Consider the following 11723-nt stretch of genomic DNA (forward strand, 5'->3'; position numbering starts at 1 on the left):
ATAAATACATAATCAGTGTGGACGTAGCCCAAATTTTAGGGTGAACCACGATGCATCTTGTGTTATTTACATTTCTTGCAGATTCACGGTCGGATTTACGTTGTTCCAAAACCTCCGGTTTTGTGCATCAACAGTAATACTAAATTAAAATAATAATAAAATACTGTAGTACTAATTAAACCACCTAAATATGTTCAAAGTAATTAAGTCCTGGATTTCAGTTAGATTAATTAAACTTTATTACTTGGAGAAACATATTGAGCTTCCAACTTGCAATTTGAACATTCACGACCCGAGTAGGAAATAGTAAAGTTGGATAATTGAGAGCAAGCAAAAAGTTTTGCGTATGAAGACAATCTTGAAAAAGAGTAACACAAAAGTCATCATTTTTTTCAGTAGGTGGTGCCCGATCCAACGTGGAATTTGATTGAACATTTCGTCTTTATGGGAACGTGGGAGGAGAAGCATGAATTTGAAAATGGGGTCCTGTAGCCCCAAATTATTGAGAGTGATGTTACATAACCAATTGTTCATCTATAAGCTCTATGGTTAAGTAATTGTTAAGACTGTATGAGACAAATGTAAGTTCGGTTAATTGATCAGTGTAAATGTTAAAATCTGTAAGTGTCCCAACTACGAGGATAGCATTTTTAGTTGTTCATGCAAAGAAAACACTCATAAGCTTAAATATGTACTTAAAAAAAGTAGAACAATATCGTAGGTTTTCTCCTACTATGTTGATTGTTCTTTTTATAAGGAATGGAGTCTTGGGCTCCAAACCCCGTGTTTCTTATCTCGCTTTAACTTGTTACTTGAGGCTTAACTTTTGCTCCCGCGATCAAGGTAATGTCTTCTCATTACACTCAAGTTTGGTAATCCAATCAATTATAGTAATTTAGAATGCGCTTAATAGAAAGAACAAATGCAAAACACTTTCAGTGAGTAAATATTTTGACCTATCCATCGATTCAAATTAACAATTTATGACAAAGAGAACCGTGGGAAAAAAAATACCAACCACTAAAATGGTAAAGAAAGATACGTTAGAGCACCTTCAAAAGATGCTCTAAAGCAAACAAAAATCTATTTTAAAGAGCCAAACTCAAAAACTTCATCTCTACGAGATGTTGTAAAAGATTCTCGATAACAATAAAATGAACAACCGCTCTTTAAATTTACAAAGCAACTATTAATCAACTAAATATTGAAAAAGTAATAAAACTCAAGAGTTGACCGTTAAGAGAGAAGAAAAGCAAGAGAGAGAATGGTGTTTTTAAAAAATGAGCAGATTGAGTTTGAATTGTTAATAATAAAGGGAGTTTTAAAGAAAAACTCACGGTACTGTTTACTTTAACGAAAAATCATATTTTTACACTAAAAAGTCAAACCTTGTACTATTCACTTTACCCTTTATTTTGTCTTTATCATTAAAACTCAAAGTTTCCAAGCCATTTTCATTAGTTTTTCTAATAATAAACCATTTAAAATTTGTTAAAATAAAGTGTTGTTGGAAGTGAAAAAATTAAACATAATAATTTTTTGATGCTATTTACTAACTAGCTTAACAGAAAGTTCAAAATTGCTCTTGAAAATGCTATTACATGCATGACGCACCCAAATTCAGACCCAAACCGAACCCATATCTGTTGGATGTAGGGGTGGGCACGGTTTGGTTTGGTGCGGTTTTGAGTGAAACCAAAACCGAAACCAAAATTGTTTGCGGTTTGGTTCGGTGCGGTTTTGAAGCCAAAACCGAAATGAAACCAAATCGTTTGGTTCGGTTCGGTGCGGTTTCAAACGGTTTCGGTTTGGTTTTTAAGAAAAAATGTACAATTTGAAATTAAACATATTAATAAGCATTTCCCAGTAGCAATAGGAAAAAGACATTTGTTATATAAACAATTAGCATGTTGCATGCAGTTGTGATGTTAAAATATGTTTGTGCAACAAAAAGGTGTCCCGTACAAAGTATAACATAAAACAAGTTGAATAACTTTGAATTCATTAAACATGAGTGAAACTTTCATACTAGAATATGTGATATCATGCTTCAAATAAGTGGACTTCATTAGATCATTGTTCGACTCTTGATAACAAGATTAGTCCACCCTTGTACATATATGTGTGTGTGTGTGTGTGATGGTATAAAATAACAAAGGTCCTTGAAGTTAATGAACGAAAGAAAGTGATGAATGATGATATTCCAGTGTGGTTGTGTCCATACTAAGTGTATGGATTCTAACAAACAACCAATTAAAACATGAAATTTAATATGGACATTTAATTAAATGTTTATTAATATTTGCGGTGCGGTTCGGTTTCGATGCGGTTTTCAAAAGCCAAAACCGAAACCAAACCGTTTTCTATGTTGCGGTTCGGTTTCAAAACCAAAACCGTTCCAAAACCGCAAAACCAAACCATTCGGTGCGGTTCGATTTGGTTCGTGTTTCGGTTTCGGTTTTCGGTTCTAAGTGCCCACCCCTAGTTGGATGTAACTTCTCACTCACATGCATGACCCGCCCACATGCATGACCCACCCAAATTCAGACCCAAACTGAACCCATGTCCAGGCCCATTTGAACCTCACATTTCCAACCTTTATAAAAAGCCACAAAATCATACAGTCTCTCTGTCTCTCTCTCTCTCTCCCCTCTTTGTTTGTGTTCTTCCATTCCTCCTCTCTCAGCGATATGGCTCAGGTGCTTTCTAAATTTAACTTGCTTTTTCTTATTCAATTTAGCTTCACCTATCATGCTTACAATCCCTTCAAGCATATGCATATACATAAGCACATCAGATCATAGATCATAATCCTTCCTTTTGTTTTCTGTAATTTTTGTGTGAATTTTGTAGCAGAAGGCGGTCCTGAAGGTCCTGACCATGACCGATGACAAAACAAAGCAGAAAGCCATTGAAGCTGCCGCTGATATTTTCGGTATTTCTTTTCATTTATCTTTACTCAGTTTTGTTTATATCTTCAATAGTTCAATAATATAAAAAGAAATTCTCAAAATTATACGGTTCTGTTTGGATATCCTTCTTTAAAGCACTTATATTCACAAACGCCACTTTTAACTTTTTTCTGCCAAACATTGTCAGAAGCACTTTTGTTATTAAACCTAATTGAAGCTTCTTGATTTCTCTCTTATTTATTTTGTTTTTGGGTTATTTCGTGAACAGGGATTGATTCAATCGCGGCAGATATAAAGGACCAGAAGCTGACAGTAGTAGGAATGATGGATCCAGTGGCTGTAGTGAAGAAGTTGAAGAAGGTCGGGAAAGTAGACATAGTATCTGTCGGACCAGCCAAGGAAGAGAAGAAAGAAGAGAAGAAAGAAGAGAAAAAAGAAGAAAAGAAAGAGGAGAAGAAAGAGGAAAAGAAGGAGGAGAAAAAGGAAGAAAAGAAGGAGGACAAAAAGTAAATAAAGAGTTACCAAATTTTATCTCTCATGGTAATATTTTCTCCTTCTAAGTTAGCAGTTATGTACGATGGTTTATCATATACAGGGAGAAGGAAAAAATGGTGAAATATTCATAATCCAAAAATTGCCATTTCTCATTAAATTTTCAAATAAAATAAGAATTCACAAAAAAAATCCATTCCTGTAACTAACTTTTATCTTTTCAAAAAATATATTATTATTTGGATATTATCAAGCAAACAATGTAGCATTGAAGCAAATGGCTTTGGTGGAGGGACACTTTTTTTGAGCGATATTACTTCAATTTGATATTTGTACGGTGAGAGTGGTTTTTGATTTGAACTCAAGTGACCAAAAAAGAAAATGTGGTCTAACAATGTGGTTACGTCCAAGTTTGACAGTGAAGGAGTTGATACGATTGTCAAATTTTTCGCGTTTGAAATTAAGAAAAAGGTGCAAAGAATATGATGGCTGGCGTCATATTTTGTGGCGGCTACCAAGCGATGAGTACACGCCCACTTGAAAGGGAATTGCATGAATTTGACTTAATGATTCTTTTTGGTGCATGAATGTGATTGATTATTGCACAAAACTGTTGAGTTTTGCACGTATTTTATTTGCTGTATTAATTATTGAGATGGGTTTGGTGGAATCGAGAAATTTTTAGTTGTGACAGAAACACGGATGATACATCATATGTTTTTATGCAAATGGTGAAATTTTTTTATTTTTAAGTTATTAACCTTTTAACTTATATAACCCACCATTTATATAGGGATACGTGATGTACCACTTCGTATGACGGTCACATTGAAAAAATCTTTCGGTGGAATTAAGCATTGAATTATATAATTTACATCATTGTTGAGCTGGAAATGAAGTCATGCGCCATGCCTATTTTGTTTGTTGATTTTTGTACCGATTGCATGAAACGAGTCTCATACAGTCATGAGTATGCTATTTTTATGGTTGTAGCAAACATGCGAGACCTGTTTCATACGACTAGTGCCAAAAGGTTTTGCGTTTGATTACAACCTTGGGAAATTAAGGTAATATATTTGGATATTTGGTTTTGTTAAGGAGAGCAGGTGAAAAGTATATAATCTTGTTTTTTAGAGCAGTATAGTGGGAAAATTCAACAACTCTTTAGGGTATTCGTTTGTTATTGTTGTTGCGATGTGATGCTTAACATGCGATAACTACAAACAGCAGGTGGCCAGCCATGTCCAATGCTATAGATTCTTTCTTTTGGAAATAAAATACTTACCCGTATGCTGGAATAGGAAACGTACAAAATTATATATAATAAAATAGGCCCAAAAAAGTGGTGGTGATCATTTTAGTTAAATTGTATAAACTATGAGTGACGATTGCAGAAAATAGATTTGGTTTCAGTTAAATGCGAAGTATATAAAATATAGAATGCGCGTGGGAAATGGAAAGCAATACAACGATTTGATCTATCAAACTGTCCGTCCATTGCTTCATGTAACTATTAATGAAATATGTATGCAGGTATGCGTGTGTGTCCGAGAAAGATTACAAAAATGACATGAAAAGAGAGACCAGGAAGCCGAAAGAGAGGTGGCGAGTGAGTGCAAAGGGACAGGGAATGTGTTTCGAATACTAAGTCTAAGTGAAACCTCCAGTACTCTGTCTATGTTCTAATGCGAGCGTTGCCACTTCTCGTAACCAGTATAATCACAGCATAAGTACAACACACAACAAAGCAAAACACTTAAAAAACAACTGTTTATCTATATGGATCATTTCACACTAGATAAATAAGATAAAAATATTAGGTCTTCTCTTTCACCTTCAGAGACAACTGATACAAGGTGTGGGTTCATGGTGTAACTGAGGATACCCTGGAGCTACATATTGTTGTTTCATGAGCTTCACCAAGCTTTCCAGCATTTTGTAAATAACTTACTAGGGTGCTATACATAGTGAAATTTGGATTACAGGATTCCACAACTTTCCTAGCCATGCCTGCCTAGAAGTGCTGGGGAAATTATTACTTGGACCTAATTAAGGGATAAGGGGTCTGTAGCGACTTTGCGATGGAATTTTTGTATATGATTTTCTACAGATTGTTGAGGACATCAGATTGTAGACTATTCATGGCCATTTGCATGTCATGGCAATGTATGATAATAACAGAAAATGTAAACGTGCTAAGTTTACAACTCCATTGCTCTTGGTTTCGGAAAATGAAAATGATACACGGAACGCAGTCCATGCAATTAAGTTCAAAAAAGCGATATTGTGGATCTTCAAGAGGACGGTTAATAACAATGGATGAAAATTCTGTAGGAACCCTAATAATTTATTAATTTGGGTTCAAGGTAGAAGAAAAGGTCCCCCACTGAAGCCTAAAACTGGTGGTTGGGCTAAACATCATGACTACTTTGTGGTCAAGGCTACGATTTCACCAGACCCAATCTTAAACTCCAATGACTACATTGTTATGGTTATGTATGTGAGTGATAGTGAATTGCTCTATTTCTTGTGATAATGATTCAATATCTGTTGTGGCTTCAATGTATTCTAGATGTGGGTCGAAAAAATGACGACGACACGACAAGTGCTTGGTTCATTTAAGGATTTGAGATGTACAATGTTTAAAGTAAAAAAGTTTCAAAACCTCACTTGTTAAGATCCTGTCAATTGTTTACATATAACATGCAGAAAGAATTTATCATATTTCTTAACTTGCCACTCAAAAAATTAATTTGAGCTATGTTGGGAACATTTGGCATCACGGTTTGATAGATATATTAGTCTCGCAACATGAGATTTTTTTAATTTTTTTTTAATTTTTTTTGTAAGGACAATCAACCATAACTCACCCATGGCTTTATTATTTGCAATCACCTTACAATCAACCTAATTCACCTATTATTAAGGCAAATGAAACTATTAGCAATACATTCACCTCTAACATCATATAAGTTCTAAATTTTTATACAGTGAAAAGACGGTAATGCCCTTCGCTGTTGCTGGTTCTCAACTTTAATTTTCTGTATTGCACAGTGAAATGACAATTTTACCCGTGTTGATCATCGCGTAATGGGAAGCAGGATGCAAAAGCAGAAGATAGCTCTCTCTCCCTCTTTCTCAAAGGTTCCTCAGTGCTCCATTTTTCGATAGCCTTCCTCAGCGTTTTTGTCCTCGCGCTCCATGCGTCTCTTCTCCTCTGCTTTCGCGTTGTTTGGATTGTTCTTCGCTATCGTGTTTTGCCATTTTTTAACCCTTGGTGGCTTTTCTTTTGTTAATCTTTGTGTTCGCGGTTGTGGAGTCATTTTGCAAGGGAAAAATTCATCGGCCGGTCAAGGTTATTTAGCTTGGTGGGTTGGGTTGTACGGGTCTTCAGCTTGGTGAATGTAATTTCTCCTGGTGAGTTGTTTTGGTTTTTTTACTGTAGGTTTTTGGTTTTATTTTGTCTGCTTTTAGATTTTACCAGTGGGTTTCTTATTGAGAGATGTGTTTTCAAAATTTTGGGCTTTTGTTGTTGTCGTCAGTTTTTTGGTATGAGATTTCGATTCTGTTCCGTGTGTGGTTTAGTCATCTAGGAAAAGAACCAGGTTTCATGTATGGGTGTTCGCTAATCAAACAGAATTCAAATATAGACCACACTTATCCAATGAAATTTGATTGGAGGTTGGTTGAGTGTGGTCTATATTGTATGGATCCTTTGTATTTGAAGCAAGATTTTGATAAAATTTGAGTATTTTTTGCAAGTGACTACTTTTGTGTGTTCCAGCACTCTATGCATATTTTTTAATAACGTACCAACAATTAGGTTTCCATAATCTTAATGATTTGCAAAGATGTGTTCCAATTAGTCTGTGAACTTCACTATTGTATAATATTTCAATTAGTTGAATATATTTTTTAACTAATTTTAGTATCAGAGTGTTTTGAGTATCTGAGTAAGATTGTGAAAGAAAAGGAGATTGTGGAACTTTCATGATTGAGATTTGTGATTTTATGTATTAGTTAAATTCTAAATTTTTAATTAAGTTCACTCATATATTCACATTCCTTTGTGCTTTTGTTTTCCCCAATTTTCTCCCATGTAGCCTGTACTCATGCAGTTCCAACTTTTCTACAAGCTCGATACTGTGAAATGAACCTTTCTGGTCAATAAAAAGGTATAATTTTTCCCCACTTTTGTGTATATTAGTGCTTTTTGTTATGATTTAATGAGTTCGTGTTTTTTGTTGCTTAAGTAACATGAGAATATGTTTCTATTACCATGGATTACAATCAACTATCATTTTTACATACTTCACATTCCTTTGTGCTTTTGTTTTCCCCAGTTTTCTCCCCTGTAGCCTGTACTCATGCAGTTCCAACTTTTCTACAAGCTCGATACTGTGAAATGAACCTTTTTGGTCAATAAAAAGGTATAATTTTTTCCCACTTTTGTGTATATTAGTGCTTTTTGTTATGATTTAATGAGTTTATGCTTTTTGTTGCTTAAGTAACATGAGAATATGTTTCTATTACCAACTATGGATTACAATCGACTCTCATTTTTACATGTTTGTGCCTATCCATGTGACTTTTTCAATTGATTCAGCATGTTGTTATATAATATCTTCTTTCTTAGGTTCTTCAAGCATTTAGCTTCTTAGAATATCATTTTTCATATGGTTCCCTTAACATGCTCTGCCTCAATTTTACAGAGTTCTTACATTAGTTTTTTCTTGCCCCTTTTTAACTCTTGACATGATTTCATCATGTTGGAAGAGCCCTTTTCAGAACATATGTCAAGGGTCAACTAAAACTTAACAGATTTATATATGTATTATTAGCTAACTCTTAATTATGATGCCGTTAAAAAAATTAAGGATAAGTTGAAGGGTTTGAAAGAAACTAAAGTCAAATTAATTTGAACCAACCATTCACTGCAAAATGATATATTTTTAGGTGTATTCACAATAAAAAGTACTATAATGACTGGTATATGTGGTTTATATTTTCTATAATTTTTCTTATAGTCTATTGTGCCTTGATCTAATTACTTTCTTGAATTCAATATGTTTTTGTAGAAACTTGGTTCTAAGGCAAGTTGGAAATGCACAAAAGTTTGATTGCATCCTATAGAATTACCAGAGGTGGTCATCTCCATTTCATGCAACATCAGACTTCTTTTTACACACAAAAACAGTAGATAAACACGCATTACCCTTATTTTGTTCATGATATAATTCTACTGCCTATAAATTTATTTCAATTTTTTTTTCCTCACCAGAGATACTTCCTTAATGACCAACATAGCAGAGAAAATGCCCCGCAATTGGTCTTCAACGTTCTTTTTTTCACAGTAAAATGGCGGTTTTGTCCTCCTGGCCCACGCGTCTCTCATCCGTGTGCCATTAGGTTCGATCTTCTTTTACTGTTCCTCGCTTGGCACGCGTCCATCGTCACTGCCGTTTCTGTTTCAGTTCTTTGCTTTTTCTTTCTTTGCTTTCCATTTCTCTTCTCTCTCTCGCCCTCCTCTCAAGTGTTTTGCAAGCATTTCTCCCTTTCTCTTTGTCGCCACGGTCTCCATCACTCTTAAACCTTCGTTTCTTCTATCCCTGTCAAATCTTGGCTTGCTAGAAAAGTCTGAAGCAGTATAAGCTTCTTCAGCTTTTTGATTTGGATTGAAGATGATTTTAAGCCAACAAGGTTAACGTTTTCTGGTAAGTTGTTTGAATCCTACATCTCGGAGTTTTTATTTTTATTTTTTCAAATCTATGGGTTTTGTTTTCTTCAATTTAAAAATATTAAAAATTGAATCTTGTTTTTTTGGGTAATATTTTTCAATTAGATTATGGTATGGGTTCTGATGAGGCATGGAATTGGGTTTGAGAGTTTTGATTTAATGAGAGAGATAAGGGTGAGGGAAAAACAGGAGAGAAGGTATGTGTGCGCTCGTATATTCCTATTTCCTTGTTTCCTTGTATATTCCTATTTCCTTATTTCCTTATTTCCTTATTTCCTTTAGGAAATAGGAACAAGTAATTGAGGATACGGTACACCTATAAATAAAGGGTTTAGCCTATTTTCTAAAGCACATCTATTCAACCTTCAATTGGTCTTCTGATAAAGCATCAATCTTCTCTATCTCGAGTCTCAACCCAGAAAACAGAAAACATCAATCTTTTCAAATCTTCTGTAAAAAAATACACCTCTTCTATTTTTTCATCATGCAATCAGGTATATGCTTTTTTATGTTGTTCTTATGTTTTTTTACCGAAATTATCGAATTGTGCACTGGTTATATACACAAAGGCTAAAAAGCTTAATCTTTTCCTAGTTTCTTGTTATACCATTCCACAAAAACTATAACTTTTATTATCATCGGCAACTGATCTCTGATGTTTTTTTCTTTTTTGCTTGTCAGATTGGGCGAACTTGCCAACAGATGTTTTGTCTTCGATTTACGACAGGTTGCCTGTTGCATCAGATTGCGTACAATTCATGGCCGTTTGCAGGTCATGGCGGTGTATGAAAAAGGACAGAAAATATAAACGTGCTAGGTTGACAACTCCAATGGTCTTTGTTTCTGAGAGGAAAGAAAATACATGGAATGCATATGATTTTGTGAACAATCAAGTCTTTGGTTTTCAATTAAAATTACCAAAGGCGCGATTTTGTGGGTCTTCCAACGGATGGATAATAACAGTGGAGAATTTTGTTGTAACCCTAAGGAATCCACAATATGATGTTAAAGGGAGGACAGAGAGGCCTTCAATCATTCGTCTTCCTCCACTAAAACCTCAAATTAATTACAAAATAAGAGGTTATGCTAAAGCTCATGCAGACTATTTTGTCATCAAGGCTACGATGTCGGCAGACCCGATCTCAAACTCCAAAGATTGCATTGTTATGGTTCTGTATGAGCCTCTTAGTCAATTGGCTTTTATTAGGCTTGGTAGAGACACAAGGTGGACTTATATTGATAAGCATGGTGATGAAATCTATTCGTGGATTAAAGATGTTGTTCTAATTGAAGATAAGATTTACGTCGTCGATAGTCAGAGCAGACTTTGGGCTTTTGAATCTACATACAAATCCACCGTAGATGTACAATTGGTTGCTACTGGAATAGCAGATCGACCTCAGAAAATGTATCTTGTCGGTTCAAAGAAGAAAGGACTATTGATGATTTACAGATTTAGTGAGTATCGACGGTTTACCCGCGAGTCGAGGAAGTTTAGAATTTATGAATTGAGTTCTAATGACGAGTGGATTGAGAAAAACGACTTAGGTGATATTGCTTTGTTTGTGGGAGATAACGATTCAGTATCTGTAGTGGCTTCAATGCATTCAAGATGTCAGTCAAACTGCATATACTTCCTTAATGACAACGATGGTATACATTGTCAGCATACATTTGACGACTTCGGGGTGTATAATGTCAAAAGTCAAAGCGTTACAAAACCTGCACGTTTGAGGAACCCAGTGAAAAGGACGAGGTACCCTCCATTTATGTTTCAACCAACTGTTTACATGTAACAGTTTATTATGTCCCTTAGAATATTATTTTAAAGTTAATTTACTTGGAACTCAGGAATAAGGGGTATGTTGTTCTTCTCTCTGAATTTACGCCCTTTGTCTTATCAGATTGGGCGACTTTGCAATGGAACTTTTGTATATATTTTTGATGTATAGTAGACGATTCATGGCCATTTGCATGTCATGGCGTTGTCAGATAAAGAACAAAAATTTGTAAACGTGATAATTTGACGACTCTGTCGCTCTTGGTTTCAGAAAATAAAAAGGATACATGGAATAAAGTCCATGCAATTAAGACTTTTAAAAAAAGTGATTTTGTGGATCTTGAAAAAGATGGTTAATAACAATAGATGAAAATTCTGTAGTAACTCTAATAAATTTATTAATTTGGGTTCAATGTGGAAGAGAGGCCCCTTCACCGAAGCCTAAAACTGGTTGTTGGGCTTAAACATCATGATCATTTTGTCTTCAACGCTAGGATATCAGCAGACCCGATCTTAAACTCCAAAGATTTGAATTGTTATGGTTATGTACGTGCGTGATAGTGAATTGCTCTATTTCTTGGTGACGACGATTCAATACGTGTCGTGGCGTCAATGCATTTCATATATGGGTCGAAAAAATGACAACGATCCGATTGGTGCTTGGTATTCATTTTAAGAATTTCGGGATGTATAATGTTAAAGTAAAAAAGTTACAATGACTTGTTAAAACCTTGTCAGTTGTTTACATGTAACCTGCAAAAAGAACTTTTTTGGCCGGAACCTTGTCAGTTGACTCACCCAT

General features: G+C 34.9%; 2 protein-coding genes and 1 long non-coding RNA gene across 4 annotated transcripts; all 3 read left to right on the plus strand.

Annotated features, from left to right (window-relative positions):
- Positions 1–2581: 2581 nt before the first annotated feature.
- LOC103439755 (heavy metal-associated isoprenylated plant protein 39) lies at positions 2582–3596 on the plus strand. Of its 2 annotated transcripts, none has more exons than XM_008378360.4 (3): positions 2582–2699; positions 2857–2935; positions 3181–3596. In XM_008378360.4, exons 1-3 carry the CDS (start codon positions 2691–2693, stop codon positions 3420–3422), a joined length of 330 nt encoding a protein of 109 aa, XP_008376582.2. In that variant the 5' UTR covers positions 2582–2690; the 3' UTR covers positions 3423–3596. The 2 variants fall into 2 exon arrangements, with proteins under 2 accessions (XP_008376582.2, XP_008376581.2); XM_008378359.4 differs by having other exon boundaries at positions 2592–2699; positions 2854–2935.
- Positions 3597–6458: 2862 nt separating this feature from the next.
- LOC139197613 (uncharacterized) lies at positions 6459–8571 on the plus strand. Its single transcript, XR_011583162.1, has 4 exons — positions 6459–6821; positions 7508–7579; positions 7748–7834; positions 8483–8571. It is a non-coding gene; the product is annotated as an uncharacterized lncRNA (long non-coding RNA).
- An 897-nt stretch (positions 8572–9468) lies between these two features.
- On the plus strand, positions 9469–11171 carry LOC103439756 (F-box protein At2g17036-like). The gene is made up of 2 exons (XM_029106156.2): positions 9469–9635; positions 9823–11171. The coding sequence occupies exons 1-2, from the start codon at positions 9626–9628 to the stop codon at positions 10935–10937; spliced, it is 1125 nt and encodes a 374-aa protein (XP_028961989.1). The 5' UTR covers positions 9469–9625; the 3' UTR covers positions 10938–11171.
- Positions 11172–11723: the final 552 nt, after the last annotated feature.

Source organism: Malus domestica, chromosome 07 (genome assembly GCF_042453785.1).
Source record: "Malus domestica chromosome 07, GDT2T_hap1".
In the NCBI taxonomy this organism is placed as follows: Eukaryota; Viridiplantae; Streptophyta; class Magnoliopsida; order Rosales; family Rosaceae; genus Malus; species Malus domestica.

Coding starts and splice junctions, on each gene's coding strand:
- LOC103439755 (XM_008378359.4), top strand. Junction 2,936..3,180: donor AGCTGCCGCTGATATTTTCG/GTATTTCTTTTC, acceptor TTTCGTGAACAG/GGATTGATTCAATCGCGGCA.